The sequence below is a fragment of the Anser cygnoides genome, chromosome 2, assembly GCF_040182565.1.
Source record: "Anser cygnoides isolate HZ-2024a breed goose chromosome 2, Taihu_goose_T2T_genome, whole genome shotgun sequence".
Classification (NCBI taxonomy): Eukaryota; Metazoa; Chordata; class Aves; order Anseriformes; family Anatidae; genus Anser; species Anser cygnoides.
Genome location: NC_089874.1, coordinates 587,551 through 604,649, shown reverse-complemented (window position 1 = coordinate 604,649; position 17,099 = coordinate 587,551). Strand labels below are relative to the sequence as shown.

The window sequence follows — 17,099 nt, the reverse complement described above, 5'->3', positions numbered from 1 at the left end:
GAGCTTTCGGCGCTAGAGCAGGCAGAGGTGCCGCGATCCCTGTTTGTTCCTGGGATTTCCTTGTGACAAGCCCCTTCCCCAGCACCCTGGAGATGTCCCCATTGGTTCACATCAGGCCGGGACAAATTGCCCTGTCTGCTCCCACACCCAGGGCCCCATCGCCCGCAGGGGACAGTCACCAGCCCGGCCCTGGTGCCACCAAGAGCCCCGCAGCGCACAGCTCCGTGCTGCTCGCCCCGTTGCTGGCAGGGCGCTGGGCACAGGCAGCCTCGTGGTGCAGGGACAGGCACATACTGGCAGGCACCTTCCCTCTGTGTCCCGGGAGGGCAGGATTCAGGACCAGCATTGCTCGCCACACGCAGGGCAGCCCCCGGACAGCGGCAGTGCCGTGCCCGGGGAGGCAGTGAGCTTCTCCATCGCGTGGGGAATGGCTCCGTGCCCCCCGGGGTGTCGCTGGTCCATATGCTGCCCTACTTGCACACCGGCTGCCCCCACGCTTCGCTTTCCAGGGAAAAATGATTTTCTTGACGGCTGACAGATGTGCTGCACCCCCTTCTGCGAGCGCCGTTCCTCCAAACCACGACCTGTGCCGTCAGCATTCACCTGCACGCGTCGGCACGCCAGCTTCCCACGGGCACAAAGTGGGGATTTTTATTTTTCCTGGTTTCTGGCAAGCCGGCCAGGCTGCTTCGGCACGCTGGGGTACGCAGAACTGAAAGGCCAGCAGCCAGGAACGTTGCACCAAGCACAGAGACATATTGCAGCCCTTCGCAGGCTATCATCGGGCAGGAGCAGCCCCCCCGCCCCGCAGGCAGCCTCCTGTCGCCCCATCTGCTCCTGACCCCGTGCTCCAGAACCGCGAGGCGGGGTGAGAAAGTTTCGGGGGAAACTGGGGCAGTTGGAGCAGGGCGAGCCCGCGCCGAGCGGCGCAGTGCTGCCGGCGGAGCCTTTCCAGGCCGGCGCTGAGGCAGGGCCGCGCAGGGAGCCTGCAGGCGGACACGAGACCCCCGGGCTCCCAAGGACCTTTTCCACCTTGAGGAGCGGTTATGTCGGTGCCGTGCTCCGCCGGAGCGCTCGGTGCGGATGATCAGTGCCGGTTACTACACAGATACCTCCCTTCTCGCCCGTTTCTGTGTCACCTCCGAGCCTGGCACAGGCAGGTGACCGCAGGGGCTGTTTTGGGGTGCCCTAGTTGTGGGCTGCGCGGCCGTGCCCCCACGTGCGCCGCCTGCACGTGGCCACGGCGGCCGGGCCCCGCGCAGCAGCTCACCCAAACCTCGGCGCACCGAGCGCCCGGCCCCCCAGACTCGCTCCCATCTCGGGACCCATCCGGGCTCTGACGCCAACAAAAAGCATGAAACGCCTGAAAATCCTTTTCTTCCTTCTCTGCTACTCCAGATGAATACAGGAGGCCGGGAGACAGCTTCCCAATTATCTCTCTGCAGCGGGACCGGAGCTGGAAGGGACGGCAGAAATTGAGGCGGTGAAAAGTGCCCATCACCCTCCCAGTACCGTCAAGGACACGGCTCTGGGTCTGCGCCGTCCTAGCGCCATGAGTTACTGAGGTCGCTTGGTGCCGCTGAGCACCGAAGGCTGGGTGAGGCTGGGTGCAGCGCGCCCCACGGCAGGACCCCGCGCGCCCCGCAGCAGGACTCCATCCCTTTGAAGCCGCCCCAGGGCCCACCAAGAACGTGGGCTCTGCTTCTGTGAGCCACGGGAGGATGGGGGCACGCGTGGGGCCCCGCCGGCAGGGAGCCATGGGATGGGGACGGGGACAGGGACGGGGCAGGAGGAGCCGCGCTCAGGATGCTGGAGGCACCGGCACCGCTCCGCCTGGCCAGCCTCACCCTGGGAAAGCTCCCCCACCACTTCCCACCACAAAAGCCCCTCAATTTCTGAATCAAAAAAAAAAACAAATTAAAAAACAACAGCCTCCTGATCACCCCAAAGTCACTCCTGTGGGGTTTGTTTTTCACTCGTTCAGGTTGTGTTGGTGCGGCCAGGGTCAGGACACAGCCCTGGCAAGGTCTCCTCCTCCCTGCACTCGGGCAGGAAGACAGCGGGTGGCGAGGTCCTGGGTCCCCAAAGGCTCCCCCGGGACAGGGGGCACCGCATCTCGCACAGGAGCACGGCATCGTGCCCACCGCCCCCGGGAACACGTGAAGAGAAGGAGGAGGACAGGACAATGTCACAGCCAGCCACAAAAATAGATCGATCGAAGGAAAAACCGCTCGGTTGTTGCAGAAACCTTTGTTGGGTATTTTCGGCCAAAGACCACGCTTCCCCGACTCCCGCGCTGGAGACACCTCAATTAACCTTTGTGTAATTAGCTCTCCCCAGAAGAACAGATTTCATTAGCGGGTGCCGATGCAGGAACAAAGGGCACCTCGTGGTGCTGGACCTCGCTTGGAGCAGGACGGGGACAGCTCGCGGGCAGCAGCCGGAGCACCCCCAGCGCGCGGACACGTCGTCCGACAAGGGCCCGCGGGAAAGTCAAGGGGGTTGCTCCGGAGGCTGCGAAGTCTGGGGGGGGGGGGAAAGAAGGCAAAACTCTTGGATAGCGTTTGATGAGGGAAGGGGCCCCTGACGACTTGGTCACGCAGGAGAAGACTCCAAGGAGGGGAGGCGCAGCAGCCCCCGCGGCACCCGAGGGCTGACGGCCGCCAGGCGAGAACCGCACTCGCGTGGAAAGGAACGGGGCCGCGAAATGCGCCCGGCGCGTGTCCTCCAGCGGGGAGGGCTCTGCTCAGCTCGGGTGATTTAGGAGCTGCCCTTTCAGAAGCAGCCCTCTCTGCCTTAAAAGGAAGCGTCCCTTCGGTGGAACGCTGCTCCAGGGCCCCAAAAAGCAGCAAAAGCTCATTAAAGACCCGAGTGGTGGAAGATTTTTCTCTTAAAAGAAAGGAACAGCTGGTGGACGAGATGGGAGAATTGCAGGGCCGTCACACGCTCTGTTGTTATTGTGATTAGGAGCTTTTTGACTGCAGTTATGAAATGTGGGAAAAAACTGCATCTGGTGTGCGAGCGCCAGCTGGAGCAACGTGATGCCTCCGGAGGAGGAGGAGGAGGAGGAGGAGAGCAGAACCACAGCAACGTAGGCAGCAGGGATCGTCCCCAGAGGACACGTTTAAGAGGACAGGGTAAAGCTCAGCCTCACGCCTCCCTGCCGCAGGAGCACCTGGCGTACGAGGCAGGTGCTGAAGGCGGAGGAGAACCAAGCCTGTTCCACGCAGGGCAGGAGCAAAGCGCAGCCGCTCGGGTCTGGGGACGATGCAGCAACGGCTCGGGAACGGCCGGGCACGGCCACGCAACCCTCTGCCGGCGAGATGAGGCAAGGTCTGCACGTGGGGGCCGCCTGCTCCTGTTTCCTGCGTGTGGTTTCAGCCACAGGTCCTTCAGCTTCAACCCTCCCCTTTGTTCGGGCCCTTCAAGCCCAGGGCGTTTCTTTTTCAAAGCCCTGGTAAACCAAAGATTTCCCTCTTCTGCCGCAGGTCCCGGTGCCGCCAGGAGCCCCTGGCGCGTCTGCTGATCCTCACGGCAGGCTGCGGCACGCTGTCCCCTTCTGTCAGAAGAAACTCCCTGACATCGTCTCTGGGTCGTCCTTCGACCTTTGAAACGCTCCCGTGCCTGCTGCTTGGCAGGTACGAGGCTTCCAGGAAACTGCGTTGATTTCGGAGGGAGGTGACTGTAAACAGTTTTGCCAGAAGCCAGAAGCAGGCCTTCCGCTGCGAAATCCCAGAGCAAACGGTCTCACGAGAAATGCAGCCGGGCTGTTGCAACGGACGTGAAACTTTCCAGACGTGCCCAAGGCCCTGTGTTCGCTTTGCACAAGCTGCATCGAATCGCCACCCAGCCCCGCGCCCTGAGCTCCTCGGGGCGCCTTTCCCCGCGCAGAGCGGCACAGAGCCGTGTAGACCCCTGGTCTGAAACGTCACGGTGTGGAAGTGGGGGCCCGACCCCCAGGGAGAGGCTGCAGGCGTAAGAGAAGGGGTCAGAGCCCACAGCAGGCGTTAGGAGACACCGGGGAGAGGGAGAGCAGGAGACGCAGTCCCCGCAGCACCGCTCAGCACAGCGCTCACCCAGTGCCTGAGCGGAGAGGGATACGAAGGGATGGGATGGGGATGGGATGGGATGGGGACGGGGATGGGGATGGGGACGGGGACGGGGATGGGGACGGGGATGGGGACGGGGATGGAGATGGGATGGGGACGGGGATGGGGATGGGGATGGGGACGGGGACGGGGATGGGGATGGGGATGGGGATGGGGATGGGATGGGGATGGGGATGGGGATGGGATGGGGATGGGATGGGATGGGGATGGGATGGGATGGGGACGGGGATGGGGATGGGATGGGATGGGGATGGGGATGGGATGGGGACGGGGATGGGGATGGGATGGGATGGGGATGGGGATGGGATGGGGACGGGGATGGGGATGGGATGGGATGGGGATGGGGATGGGATGGGGACGGGGATGGGATGGGATGGGGACGGGGATGGGATGGGGATGGGGATGGGGATGGGATGGGGACGGGGATGGGATGGGGATGGGGATGGGGATGGGGACGGGGATGGGGACGGGGTGCTGCAGAAGGCACGCGGCTGAGGGAGCTGTGCTGAGTCACGAGCGGCCGGGCCCTGCCTGCGCGCTGCCTGCCCGGCGCCGCTCACGGGGCTGCCAGATGAGGTAAGCAGGAAAACATTTCAAAACGCGGGGTCAGGAGGAGGGCGAGGTGTTCGGAGGAAAGCCTCGGAGGAAAGCCTCGCTGCGGGCTGACAGAGGCACAGAAGGGAGCAGGGGTGGGCAAGGCTCACCTCACCCAGCACCAGAGGGGCGTCCGCAGCGCCTCTGCAGTACCGCCAGCAGCTACTTTTGGGTGTCTGCAGCCTCCTCCTTTGGGAAGGGACGGCCTTTCCGAGGCTGGGGGGTTACTGCCTCTTCTTTCTCCAGGGGAACCACGCTGTCCCCGTGGCCACATCTCTCTCGGGCTCTCCGGAGGCTCTCTCCGACTGCTGCACCACCAGGCCACGCATTTTGTGCGAGCACAAAGCTTTCGGAACTGGCTGCCACCTCCGAGACTGGCTCGAGACCTCAGGAGAGCTCAGCGAGGGGCGTCCATCCCATTTACATTACCATGATGACGAGGACATCGCTGCGCTCGTTAGTGACCACAGTGCCGCAGCTGCAAATGCTGCCCTCTGTTCCCTGGCGGGACGTCCTGTGACAAGGCACAGAACAGCTCCCACGGGCGGGTGCCCTGGGAGACGTGCAGGGCGCAGCAGCACCGGCGGCAGGGCGAGCTCCTGGTGGGCAGCACAAAACGAGCAGGACAAAGCCCCCCCCGCCTCCTGGCTCCCCCGGCCCGTGGTGCTTGCCCACGCAGCCCGGCCCTTCCCTCGCTCGCCTTTTGTCGCTCTTCGGGGCAAGAGGAGGCGTCGGCAGCGCCACCCCCAGTCCCCACAGCCGCTCACTGCCGGCGCCGAGCTCTGCGCTCAGCTGATGACCTGACCCGCTGCGAAACCGATAAACGCCTGCTGGTAAGGGTTTTCTTCAAAGGCTCCTTCGATGCCAGACATCCTCAGGTGGCTTCCTTTTATAGAAACGGGATTTTATTTCTTTCAGAGCGAGAACGGTTTTCCACATCCCCGCCGAGTCTGAGCTCATCACCTGGCAGCCAGCAGGCTCAGCTCTGCCGAAGCTGCAATTGCAAAGGCTCCTGCCTTCTGGGGGCGCACCGGGGGAACACCGGTAGCCCCCGTAGTCCTGGTGACCCCGGTAGCCCCGGTAGCCCCGGTCACCCCAGTATCCCCAGTAAGCCCGGCAGCCCCGGTAGCCCCAGTTGCCTGGGTGACCCCAGTAGCCCCGGTCAGCCCAGTAGCCCCGGTAGCCCCAGTAGCCCTGGTGACCCCAGGAGCCCTGGTGACCCCGCTAGGCCCAGTAGTCCCAGTGACCCCGGTAACCCCATTAGGCTTGGTCACCCCAGTAGTCTTGGTAGCCCCGGTAGCCCCAGTAGCCCCGGTGACCCCGGTCACCCTGTTAGCCCCAGTAACCCCGGTAGCCCCAGTAACCCCGGTAGCCCCAGTGACCCCGGTAGCCCTGCTAGTCCCGGTGACACCAGTAGCTCCGGTAGCCCTAGTGACCCCAGTCACCCCAGTAGCCCCGTTGACCCCAGTAGCCCCGGTCACCCTGGTAGCCCCAGTGACCCTGGTAGCCCCCGTGACCCTGGTAACCCCGGTAGCCCCGGTAAGCCCAGCAGTCCCGGTGACCCCGGTGACCACCGCACACCGGGGCCGGGCCGGGCCTGCAGGCCGCGCGGTCCTCCCGGGCAGGCCGCGTTGCCATGGCGCCGCAGCCGCTCTAGGCACGGACCATAGAGCGGCGGCCTCCCGGACCCCGCGGGTTGCTATAGTGACAGGGGGTTGCTATGGTGACGGGGGCGTGGCCACGCCGGGCGGGAGGCGGGGGCCGAAGGGAGGCGTTGCTATGGGAACCGCCGGCAGGTGCGGCGGGGCGGGGAGGCGTTGCCACGGCGACGGGAGGGGCAGGGCGCGGCGTTGCCATGGCGACGGGGGAGGATGCTGGGGCACGGCTCAGCACCGCTCGGCACCGCTCAGCACCGCTCAGCACCGCACCGCTCAGCACTGCCCCGCACAGAACTGCACGGCACTGCACAGCACCGCTCAGCACCGCACAGCACCATACGGCTCAGCACGGCTCAGCACCGCTCAGGACCGCCCCGCCCCGCACAGCACCGCACCGCTCAGCACCGCTCAGCACCGCTCAGCACTGCCCCCCCCCCCCCCGCACAGCACAGCACCGCCCTGCAACACGCAGCTCAGCACAGCACCGCTCCGCACCACTCAGCACAGCACAGCCCCGCCCCGCCTGCTGCTGCCCTCGCCCCCTGGGGACCCCCAGCTCCAGCCCCAGCCCCCGCCAGCACCCAGAGCCCGGAACATCCCCGGCGGTGGGGATGGGGATGGGTACGGGACAGGGATTGGGACGGGACAGGGACGGGGATGGGACAGGGATGGGACAGGGATGGGACAGGGATGGGGACAGGGACAGGGACAGGGATGGGACAGGGACAGGGATAGGGACAGGGACAGGGATAGGGACAGGGGCAGGGACGGGACAGGGACAGGGATGGGACAGGGACGGGACAGGGACGGGACAGGGATGGGGACAGGGACGGGACAGGGATGGGACAGGGATGGGACAGGGATGGGACAGGGGCAGGGACGGGACAGGGACGGGACAGGAATGGGACAGGGATGGGAACAGGGACGGGACAGGGATGGGGACAGGGACGGGACAGGGATGGGACAGGGACGGGACAGGGATGGGGACAGGGACGGGACAGGGATGGGACAGGGATGGGACAGGGGCAGGGACGGGACAGGGACGGGACAGGGACGGGACAGGGACGGGACAGGGACAGGGACAGGGACAGGGACAGGGATGGGGACAGGGACAGGGACAGGGGACAGGGACAGGGACAGGGACAGGGACAGGGACAGGGACAGGGATGGGACAGGGAGGGGACAGGGATGGGACAGGGATGGGACAGGGATGGGACAGGGACAGGGACAGGGACGGGACAGGGATGGGACAGGGATGGGACAGGGATGGGACAGGGACAGGGACAGGGACAGGGACAGGGACAGGGATGGGACAGGGACAGGGACAGGGACAGGGACAGGGATGGGACAGGGATGGGGACAGGGACAGGGACAGGGATGGGGACAGGGACAGGGACAGGGACGGGACAGGGATGGGACAGGGATGGGACAGGGACAGGGACAGGGACAGGGACAGGGACAGGGACAGGGATGGGACAGGGACAGGGACAGGGACGGGACAGGGATGGGACAGGGATGGGACAGGGATGGGGACAGGGACAGGGACAGGGACGGGACAGGGATGGGGACAGGGACAGGGACAGGGATGGGACAGGGACAGGGACAGGGACGGGACAGGGAGGGACAGGGACGGGACAGGGATGGGACAGGGACAGGGACAGGGACAGGGACAGGGACAGGGACAGGGACAGGGATGGGACAGGGAGGGACAGGGATGGGACAGGGGCAGGGACAGGGATACAGGGATGGGACAGGGATGGGACAGGGACAGGGACAGGGACAGGGATGGGACAGGGACGGGACAGGGATGGGACAGGGACAGGGACAGGGATGGGACAGGGATGGGACAGGGACGGGACAGGGATGGGACAGGGACAGGGACAGGGATGGGACAGAGGCAGGGACAGGGACAGGGATGGGACAGGGACGGGACAGGGATGGGACAGGGACAGGGACGGGGACACAGGGACACAGGGACAGGGACAGGACAGGACAGGACAGGGACACAAGGACAGGACAGGTCGGGCTGTGTCAGCGCTGCCTGCAGGGCCCGGCCCCCCCCCGGCGCCCGGCAATCATTAACCGGGAGCCGAGCGGGGCCTGGGCGCGATGCGCGGGGGAAGCCGCCTCTTCCTCCCCCTCCTCCTCCTCCTCCTCCCCGTCCTCCCCCTCCTCTGCCGCCGGCTCGGGATGGGGGGGGCAGGTAAGGACCCCGGCGGCACCCCCGGCACGGACCGGGACGGACCCGGCACGGCCCCGAGCGCACGGCACCGGGCCCCGCTGCGGCACGGCCGGGACACGCCGGGACCGTGCTGGGGGGGGACGGGGGGGGCACAGGGGGTCTGTGCCCATGGGACGGCAGGATCGGGGGTCTGTGCCCATGGGGACACCAGGGTCACAAATGTCCATGCCCACGGGACACCGGGGTCTGTGCTTATGGGGACAGAAGGATCAGAGGGGTCTGTGCCCATGGGGACAGCGGGACTGGGGGTCTGTGCTTACGGGACACTGGTATCGGGGGGGGGGGGGGGGGGGGGGCTGTTCCCCTGGGGACACCAGGCTCAGCAGGGTCTGTGCCCATGGGGACACGGGGCTCAGAGGTGCCCGTGCCCATGGGACACCGGGGTTTGTGCTTATGAGGCCAGCGGGCTCAGCGGCGTCTGTGCCCATGGGGACACGGGGCTCACTGCGGGACATGGGGCTCGTTGGGGTCCGCGCCACGGGGCTCAGCCGGTTTCACACCCACAGCCGAGCCCAGCTGCGGGCCCGGCCGCCCCTGTCCCCCGTGGAGCAGCTGCGTGGAGCACCCGGGCGGCGCCGCGTGCCGCTGCGAGCCCGGCTTCACCCCCAGCGCCGACCGCGGCTGCGTGCCAGGTAGGGGACGGGACCCCCAGGGGCTGCGCGCCAGCGGGGGGGGGCACTCACACGGGGACCCCATCGGGGTGGGAACCCCACGAGGGGTGGGGGGGTCTGGTGCCCGCAGGGCCGAGTGGGGCCCTCTGCGGCTGCCCTGACCCGAGCCCCCCCGAAGCCAGGACGTTCCCGGGGCGCCTGACGCCGCGGGACCCCAAAGCCGTGGCCGCGAGCCCCGTGCTGGAGGCGGATCTGCCCCGGCTGGTGAGTGAGGGGCTCGGGGGGCTCGGGGGCTCGGCAGGAGGGGGCCCTCCCACAGCGCCCAGCCGAGCCCCCGCCGCAGTTCCAGCGCATCCTGGGCTCCCTGGACGCCTACGTGGCCTCGTCCCTCCTGGAGCCGCCGTGAGTGCCGGGGGTCCTGCCCGCCGCCCTCCCCGCCACCCGCCGCCCCCCCGATGCCCGGGTGACACGGTGGGCGCCCCGCAGGCGGGGGGCAGCGGGGGTGACGGTGCTGCACAGCTTCTCGGTGCTCTCCTCGGTGACGGCCTGGCACGTGGAGGAGGCCGTGGCGAGCTTCCAGGCGCGCTGCCAGCCCCGCGACCCCGGCTGCCGGCTGCTGCGGGACGTGGTCACCTACAGCAGTGCGTGGGACCCCTGCCTGGGGATGGGGGGGGGGGGGGGGGGGGGGGGCGCTTCCTGACCTTCTCCCTCCCCAGGCCTGAGCCTGTGCGAGCTGCAGCCCTGCGACCCCGTGTCCACCGTGTGCCTGCCCCAGGAGGGGCTCGCCCTCTGCGCCTGCCGCCCGGGCTTCCGCAGTGCCCACCCCATGGACCGCGCCTGCACCGGTGGGAGCCGGGGGGGCCGGGGGGGCCAGGGGGGCCGGGAGGGCCGGGGGCTGCAGCCCCACGGCGGGGCTGGGAGGGGGTTTGGGTTTCTGGCCTGGTGGGGGGCGGTGGGAGGGCTCCATGGGGGTGCTGATGGGGTGGGGGAGGTCTGAGGGTGGGGGTCGCAGCCCGTGGGGCAGGGGCCAGCCCCAAAGGGGGGGTCGTGGTCCCATGGGAGGGGAGGGTCCGGCCCCTCGGGGGTCTGAAGCCCCACGTCCCCCCCCCCCCCTCCGGGGATGCACGGCCCGCACTCTGTCCCCAGCCTGCCACCCCGGGTCGCGGCTGAGAGACGACGCTTGTGAGAGGTGAGTGCGGCCCCCCCCCCGCCCCCCCCCCAGCCCCCCCAGCCCTGAGCCCCCAGCCCCGCCGCCCGCCCTCATGCCCGCTCCCCGCAGGTGCCCCTTCGGCTTTGGCGGCTTCGAGTGCGAGGAGCGTGAGTGTGGCACGGGGCCGGCAGCGGCACGGGGCGTGACCCCAGTCCCAGCCCCGACCCTGACCCCAACCCTGACCCCTAGCCCGATCCTGACCCCAGCCCTGACCCCGACACCGAACCCAACCTCGACCCCCATCCCGACCCCGACCCCAACCCTGACCCCAACCCCGATTCCAACCCCGACCCCGACCCCTGCTCCGGCCCGGCCGGCCCCGACCCCGACCCCAAACCCCGATCGCGATCCTGACCCTGACCCCAATTCCGACCCTGACCCCAATTCCTACCCCGACCCTGACCCCGACCCCGACCTCGGCCCCAACCCCAGTCCCGACCCCGACCCCATTTCCAACCCCGATCCCGATCCCAGCCCCAATCCCGATCCTAATCCCGAGCCCAATTCCGACCCCAACCCTGACCCGGACCCGTCCCTGACCCCCCCCCTACCCCGGCCCTGCCCCCCCTGTCGCCCCGCAGCCCTCCTGCTGGCACTGGTGCTGGTGTCCTGCTGCGGGGGGGCCCTGCTGCTGCTGCTGCTGCTGCTGCTGATGATGATGATGCTTGGCGGGTACGGCCCCCCCAGCCCCACGCCGCCCCCCCCCCCCCCCCCCGCCCTGGCTCTGTGTGGGGAGAGGGATGCGGCGAGGCCCCCCCACTCGCACCCCCACCCGCAGACCCCCCCCTTACCCCCAGAGCTCAGCCCCTGTCCCGTTCCCCCCCCCCCCCAGGAGAGCCCGGCGCCCCCCCCCGTCACCTCCCTCCCCGCTGCCGGACCTGGGGGCCCTGCAGTTCCCGGCGCGGGGGCTCAGCCTGCCCCGGGTGCAGCCCTGCGGGACCCCCGAGGCCGAGCCTCCGGAGCCCCCCCCGGTGAGTGTGTGCGTGGGGGGGGGGGGGCGCGAGATCCCCCCCCGGGACGCTCCCACGGTGCGTGACGGCTCGCTCCGCAGCCTGCCCGCATGGAGACCTTCCTGGCGCACCGGGGGGGCCCGGCAGGACGGGGCGAGGACCGCGACTATTTCTGAAGAACCAACCTCCCCCCGCCCCCCCCCCCCCCCCCGCTGCTTCCCACGCGGGACGGAGCTGCGGGGATCCACGCGGGGGGGGCGGGGGGGGGCACCGCCGTACCCATCCCGGAGGATAAAGTGGAAGCTGCAGCTGCTCCGCGTGGTTTTTGGGGTGGGAGCATCCAATGCGCATCCACATTTATGGCACGGGGAGGTGGGGGAGCCCCTGCGGCGCTCCCACGCCCCCCCCCCCCCGCCCCCCCCCCCCGTGCCCAGGATGTAGCCACGGGCACGAGTGGGACGCTCCCGCGCCTTCCCCTGCTGTTATCTCGCCTCGTCCCTGGAGTTTGATCGCAGCGAAGCCATAAAGAGCAGAGCCCCCGGAACGCGCAGGGCGTGGGGGGGGGAACGACCGGACGGCCCCGGGTGTTCATTAACCCGCGGGGGGGGGGCCGGGCGCGGAGCCCCACGCGTGGGATGTGCTGGGATGGGAAGTGGGAAGGGGGACGAGGGAAGGGGGGACGACGCGCACGACGGCTCCGCGCGCCTCCGCACCAAGTGGGGAGGAAGGGGGGGGGTCCGCAGCATGGGACCCCCACCCTGGGGTGCTGCCCCGCAGCCCGGGGCCCCTCCCCGGCCCCCCCCGCGGGGGCGTGGCGGCGCGGAGCGGAGCGCGGCGGCGAGCGGCGGCGGCGAGCGCGCAGGTGCGGGAGGCGGCGGGGGGGGGGGCGGGGGGGGCAGCCGGGGTCGGGGCCCCCCGTGGAGGGTGCTGGGGGGGCACCGCGGGGCGTCCCCACTCGTGGCGGGGCGAGGGAGGGGAGGCGGCGGCCGTGCCCCGCGCCCGTCCCCGCTCGGCACCGGGGATGCGGAGCCCGCTCCCGGCCTTGACCCCGGGGGGAGGCAGCGGGGGCAGGGTCTGGCCCCCGGCCCGTGCAATGCGGAGGGGGGGGCGGAGGAGCCGGGGGGGGGTCAGCGCCCCGCGGCGCGGCCGGGCCGGGGCAGAGAGCCCGGGTGGCGCCGCGCTCCCCACGCGAGGTGAGTGGAGGGCGCACGAAGGGGGCTGCCGGGGCCGGGCGCTCCGCCAGGGAGGGGGGGTCCGGGGGGGCTCGGACCCGGGCCGGGGGGGCTCGGGGTCAGCCCCCGCAGCCCCGTGCCTGCTGTTCGTGTGTTTCGGAGCGCCGGAGGAGCCCCACGGAAGGAGCCGCGCAGCGCTCGCTGTCCCCGTGCCCACCGGGGGAGTGATTCCCAGCGCCCCCCCCAGCCTCAAGCCGCTGCTTTCGGGGACCCCCCCGAGCCCCCAACCGGGAGCGCTGGGGCTGTGCAGCCCCCCCCCCCCGTGCTGGTCATGTTGCTGCTGCTGTGGCCGTTCGGGGTGTCACTGTGTGCCCTCCACCCCTGGAACCCCAGGCACAGGAGCTGCATGGGATGGGATGGGGGGGGGGGGTGAAGCCCCCCGGGCCCCCTCCCGCTGTTCCTTGGCTCCGTGCCTGCCCTGCAGCTCTCACCAACACCGACCCCGGCTGGGCTGGCAGCAGGGCCTCACGTCCTGGGGCACCGTGCCCGCCGTGCTCCTCGCTCCCTGGGCCCCCTGGGCTGGGTGCTGCTGGAAGGTGCCACTTGGCACGGGCAGGAGCTGCACACCGTCTGCACCGGGCGCGCCGGGGGCTTTGCTGCCGCAGGGGCCGGTGCCCGGTGCTGTGAAGCGCTCTCTGCTCAGCAACGGGAGCGTCTGCGCGGTGCGGTGCGGCGCTGCCGGCCTCGCTGCGGTGCTGCGGGGCAGGACGAGGTGGCCTTTGCTGTGCAGGGCCCACGCCAGGTTTTGTGCGCGGGGAGAGGGCACCCATGGGTGGGGCCGAGGTGTAGGGAGGGGAGTAGCCGGTCCCCCTGCCCGGGGCTCAGCACGAGGCATGGGCTGAGCCAGCGGGGCTGAGCCCGCGGCAGGCTGCTCGAGGGAAGGGGCTGAGCTCCGGCACCGACATCCCACCGCGGCATCTCCCCAGGGCAGAGTCACTGCTGCTGCTCACTGCCCTGTCCCTCCACAGGTCCCCAGGAAGGATGTGGCCGCTCCGGCTCGCCTGGGCGCTGGCCGCGCTGGGCATCGCGGCCGGCGCTGACCCCACCGCGCCGCTGCCGGACAGGGCCTCCATCTTCGCCGACCTGACGCCCGCGGAGCTGCGCGCGGTGCGGGACTTCCTGATGGGCCGCCCGGAGCTGGGGCTGTCCCCGAGCCGGGGGGGCACCCTGGCGCAGAACACGCTCTTCCTGGTGGAGCTGCTGCCCCCCAAGAAGCGGCTGGCCCTGCGCCACCTGGATGAGGGCGGCCCCGCGCCCCGGCGCCAGGCTCGAGCCGTCGTCTTCTTCGGGGGGCAGGCGGAGCCCAACGTCACCGAATTCGCCGTGGGGCCCCTGCCGCGGCCCAGCTCCTACCGGCCCCTGCGCTTCAAGGGCAGGCGCAGAGTCCCCTTCGCCGCCCGGCCCATGACGCAGCTGGAGTACGAGCTGCTGCACCGCGCACTCGTGCAGGCAACGGAGCCGCTGTACCGGCTGCTGCGCGATGCCACCGGCTTCTGGTACCACAACTGCACCGACCGCTGCCTCACCTTCTCAGACATCGCGCCCCGTGGGCTGGCGTCCGGCGAGCGCCGCAGCTGGTTCATGCTGCAGCGCTTCGTGGAGGGCTACTTCCTGCACCCCGTGGGGCTGGAGATCCTCATCGACCACCGGGACCCCGATCCACACCGCTGGGCCGTCCAGCGCCTCTGGTACAACGGGCAGTACTTCTCCAGCCCGCAGGAGCTGGCCGAGCGCTACGAGCAGGGGCAGGTGGCCGTGGCGCGGCTGTCCGACCACGCGTCCCAGCTCCTCTTCTCCACCTACGTGCCGCGCGGGCGCTTCACCACCGGCACCCCCACCGACGTGCACGGGGCCAAGGTGTGCGAGCCCCAGGGCCGGCGCTACCGGCTGCGGGGGAACCGGCTGGAGTACGGGGGCTGGAGCCTGGCCTTCCGCCTGCGCTCCTCCTCCGGCCTCCAGCTCTTCGACCTGCGCTTCAACGAGGAGCGCGTGGCCTACGAGGTGAGCGTGCAGGAGGCCATCGCCTTCTACGGCGGCGACACGCCGGCCGCCATGCAGACCAAGTACATCGACGCCGGCTGGGGCATGGGCTCCGTCACCTACGAGCTGGCCCCCGGCATCGACTGCCCCGAGGTGGCCACGTACCTGGACGCGCACCACCTCTACGACGCCGACGGGCCGGTGCGCTTTGCCCGCGCCGTCTGCATCTTCGAGCTGCCCACGGGCGTCCCACTCCGGCGGCACTTCAACAGCAACTTCCAGGGCGGGTACCACTTCTACGCTGGGCTGGAGGGACACGCGCTGGTGCTGCGCACAACCTCCACCGTCTACAACTACGACTACATCTGGGACTTCCTCCTCTACCCCAACGGCGTGATGGAGGCCAAGGTCCACGCCACCGGCTTCATCCACGCCACCTTCTACACGCCGCAGGGCCAGCGCTACGGCAGCCGCGTCCAGAGCCACGTCCTGGGCAACCTGCACACCCACCTGGTGCACTACAAGGTGGACCTGGACATCGCAGGTGCAGCCCCCTGCTGACCCCCTGGGGCTGGACCCTGTGCCAGCAGCTGCGGGAGGGGGCTTGGGGGTGGCACGGAGCTGGGGGGCGTGGGGGCTCGGGGCCATGTCCCTGCTGCTACTGGGGTCCCCAGGGTGATTCTGGCGCACCTGCGGCTCACAGCCTCTCCGCTTGCAGGCACCGGCAACAGCTTCGAGACGATGGACTTGAGCTTCGAGAACATCCCAAACCCCTGGAGCCCCGACGCACGCGTGGTGCAGCCCTGGCTGCACCGGCAGCCGCGCCGCAGCGAGCGCCGGGCCGCCTTCCCGCTGGGCCAGGCGCTGCCCCGCTACCTGCTCTTCTCCAACCCTCGCCAGCGCAACCGCTGGGGCCACGCGCGCAGCTACCGCATCCAGCACAGCTCCCACGCCGGGCGCGTGCTGCCCCGCGGCTGGAGGGAGGAGAGGGGCATCTCCTGGGGCAGGTGGGGCTCCGGACGGGGCTCTCGGCAGCGGGCACTCCCTGGTGCATCCAGGGGAGCCGGGGTTGGGGGGGGGGGGGGGAGAGGCGTCCTGCAGGCCTGTGGCACGCATGCTTGTGGCTCTGCAGGGTCCCCGTGCTCAATGGCAGGGCTGATCCCCTCCCTGTCCCTGTCCCTGTCCCTGTCCCTGCAGGTACCACCTGGCCGTGACACGGCACCACGAGAACGAAGCCGTCAGCAGCAGCCTCTACACCCAGAACGACCCCTGGGAGCCCCTGGTCAACTTTGAGGGCTTCATCCGCAACGACGAGAGCATCGAGGACCAGGTGATGGGGACAGCGGGGCTGGGGACAGGGGCAGGATGGAACATGGATGGCTCTGGGCGTCCCCAGTCCATGCGGCCCTCTGACGGCCACGGTCCCCTCCTCGCAGGACCTGGTGGCCTGGGTGACCGTCGGCTTCCTGCACATCCCGCACGCCGAGGACGTCCCCAACACGGCCACCCCCGGCAACGCCGTCGGCTTCTTCCTGCGCCCCTTCAACTTCTTCGATGAGGACCCGTCGGTGGCCTCGCTCAGCCCCGTCATCGTCCGCCCGCTGGACCAGACCTTCTCGCGGCTGGAGGTGCAGCGCTGGACGCCCGACAGCCCCGGCCCCTGCGTTGCGCCGGGGCCCTTCGCCTACAACGGCACGTACTGGCCGGAGTGAGCGCCGCGGGGCGCGGGACGGGGCAGGGACCCCGAGGACCTTGGGGGCCTTGGGGACCTTGGGGGCCTTGGGGACCCCAGCCCCTCGGGCTCAATAAAAGCCGTGCCACCGCCTCCGGCCCCGTCTCTGCCTGGCTGCGGGCCCCTCCGCCGGCTGTCGCAATGTTTAATGACGCCTGCGTTCAAGGTTGGCCCCCCCCCGCACCCTCCCGCGGCCTTTGCCCCCCGGCCCCCCCAGCCCCCTGTGCACCGGGCTGCCGGCGTTGACCCCCCCCCCGCACCACCCCGGGGGTCCCCAGCCGCCTCCCCCCGCAGCGCAGCCGCACACAGAGACGCGTTCTCGGTCGGGTTTATTGGGGTGCGGGGACCGGGGGGCGGGGGGGGGCTCCTACCGCAGAAGGCGACATGCGGGGCTGGGTACAGCTGGGGGGGGGCACGCAGAGACCCGGGCAGCGCCCGGCTACGGGACGACGGCACGAACACGGCACACGCTACGGGGAGCCGGGGGGGGCGGGCGCTGCCCCACGGCCCCCGGCCAGACCCTGCCCGCGCCCCCCCCCCGCCCCGGGGCGTCCCCCCCCCTTGTGCGTGTGGCGGCGCCGGCCCCGGGGGTCGGTGCAGGCAGGGGGGGGCCTGGGCAGCGGGACCCCCCCCCCGCTCCCTCCTGCCCGCTGCCACCCGCTGGGCGCGGGGAGCGGCCCCGGGGCGGGGGGGGGGCGGCTGGGGGCGCCCCCTGGGAAGGGGGGGCGCGGGGAGGGGACGTGGCCCGGCCCCACGGCGCGGGGGGGGGAGGGGGCTCCGG

The 17,099-nt window shown here is 70.2% G+C and overlaps 2 protein-coding genes and 1 long non-coding RNA gene across 4 annotated transcripts; 2 read left to right on the top strand and 1 right to left on the bottom strand.

The window, feature by feature from the left end:
• Positions 1-3,322: 3,322 nt before the first annotated feature.
• LOC125180887 (uncharacterized) lies at positions 3,323-5,998 on the bottom strand. Its single transcript, XR_007159812.2, has 3 exons — positions 5,667-5,998; positions 4,814-5,589; positions 3,323-3,967 (listed from the first exon to the last, which is right to left on the bottom strand). It is a non-coding gene; the product is annotated as an uncharacterized lncRNA (long non-coding RNA).
• Positions 5,999-6,411: 413 nt separating this feature from the next.
• LOC136789865 (mucin-13-like) lies at positions 6,412-11,859 on the top strand. The gene is made up of 11 exons (XM_066991095.1): positions 6,412-6,982; positions 9,110-9,235; positions 9,397-9,478; positions 9,558-9,616; positions 9,701-9,855; positions 9,931-10,059; positions 10,361-10,403; positions 10,494-10,531; positions 11,006-11,096; positions 11,257-11,395; positions 11,476-11,859. Exons 1-11 carry the CDS (start codon positions 6,483-6,485, stop codon positions 11,548-11,550), a joined length of 1,437 nt encoding a protein of 478 aa, XP_066847196.1. The 5' UTR covers positions 6,412-6,482; the 3' UTR covers positions 11,551-11,859.
• A 135-nt stretch (positions 11,860-11,994) lies between these two features.
• On the top strand, positions 11,995-16,396 carry AOC1 (amine oxidase copper containing 1). 2 transcript variants are annotated; one of them, XM_066991063.1, is made up of 5 exons: positions 11,995-12,236; positions 13,575-15,130; positions 15,305-15,593; positions 15,784-15,916; positions 16,023-16,396. In XM_066991063.1, the coding sequence occupies exons 1-5, from the start codon at positions 12,010-12,012 to the stop codon at positions 16,296-16,298; spliced, it is 2,481 nt and encodes an 826-aa protein (XP_066847164.1). In that variant the 5' UTR covers positions 11,995-12,009; the 3' UTR covers positions 16,299-16,396. The 2 variants fall into 2 exon arrangements, with proteins under 2 accessions (XP_066847164.1, XP_047909284.2); XM_048053327.2 differs by lacking the exon at positions 11,995-12,236 and having other exon boundaries at positions 13,562-15,130; positions 16,023-16,395.
• The last annotated feature ends 703 nt before the right edge of the window (positions 16,397-17,099 follow it).

Bases quoted from the DNA above. Each gene is read 5' to 3' on its own strand.
- AOC1 (XM_066991063.1), top strand. From the start codon at position 12,010: ATGTGCTGGGATGGGAAGTGGGAAGGGGGACGAGGGAAGGGGGGACGA. The intron at 15,594-15,783 runs GTGGGGCTCCGG...CTGTCCCTGCAG, and splicing joins AGGGGCATCTCCTGGGGCAG to GTACCACCTGGCCGTGACAC. The intron at 15,917-16,022 runs GTGATGGGGACA...CCCTCCTCGCAG, and splicing joins ACGAGAGCATCGAGGACCAG to GACCTGGTGGCCTGGGTGAC.
- LOC136789865 (XM_066991095.1), top strand. From the start codon at position 6,483: ATGGGAACCGCCGGCAGGTGCGGCGGGGCGGGGAGGCGTTGCCACGGC. The intron at 9,236-9,396 runs GTAGGGGACGGG...CCCCGAAGCCAG, and splicing joins CGACCGCGGCTGCGTGCCAG to GACGTTCCCGGGGCGCCTGA. The intron at 9,479-9,557 runs GTGAGTGAGGGG...CCCCCGCCGCAG, and splicing joins AGGCGGATCTGCCCCGGCTG to TTCCAGCGCATCCTGGGCTC.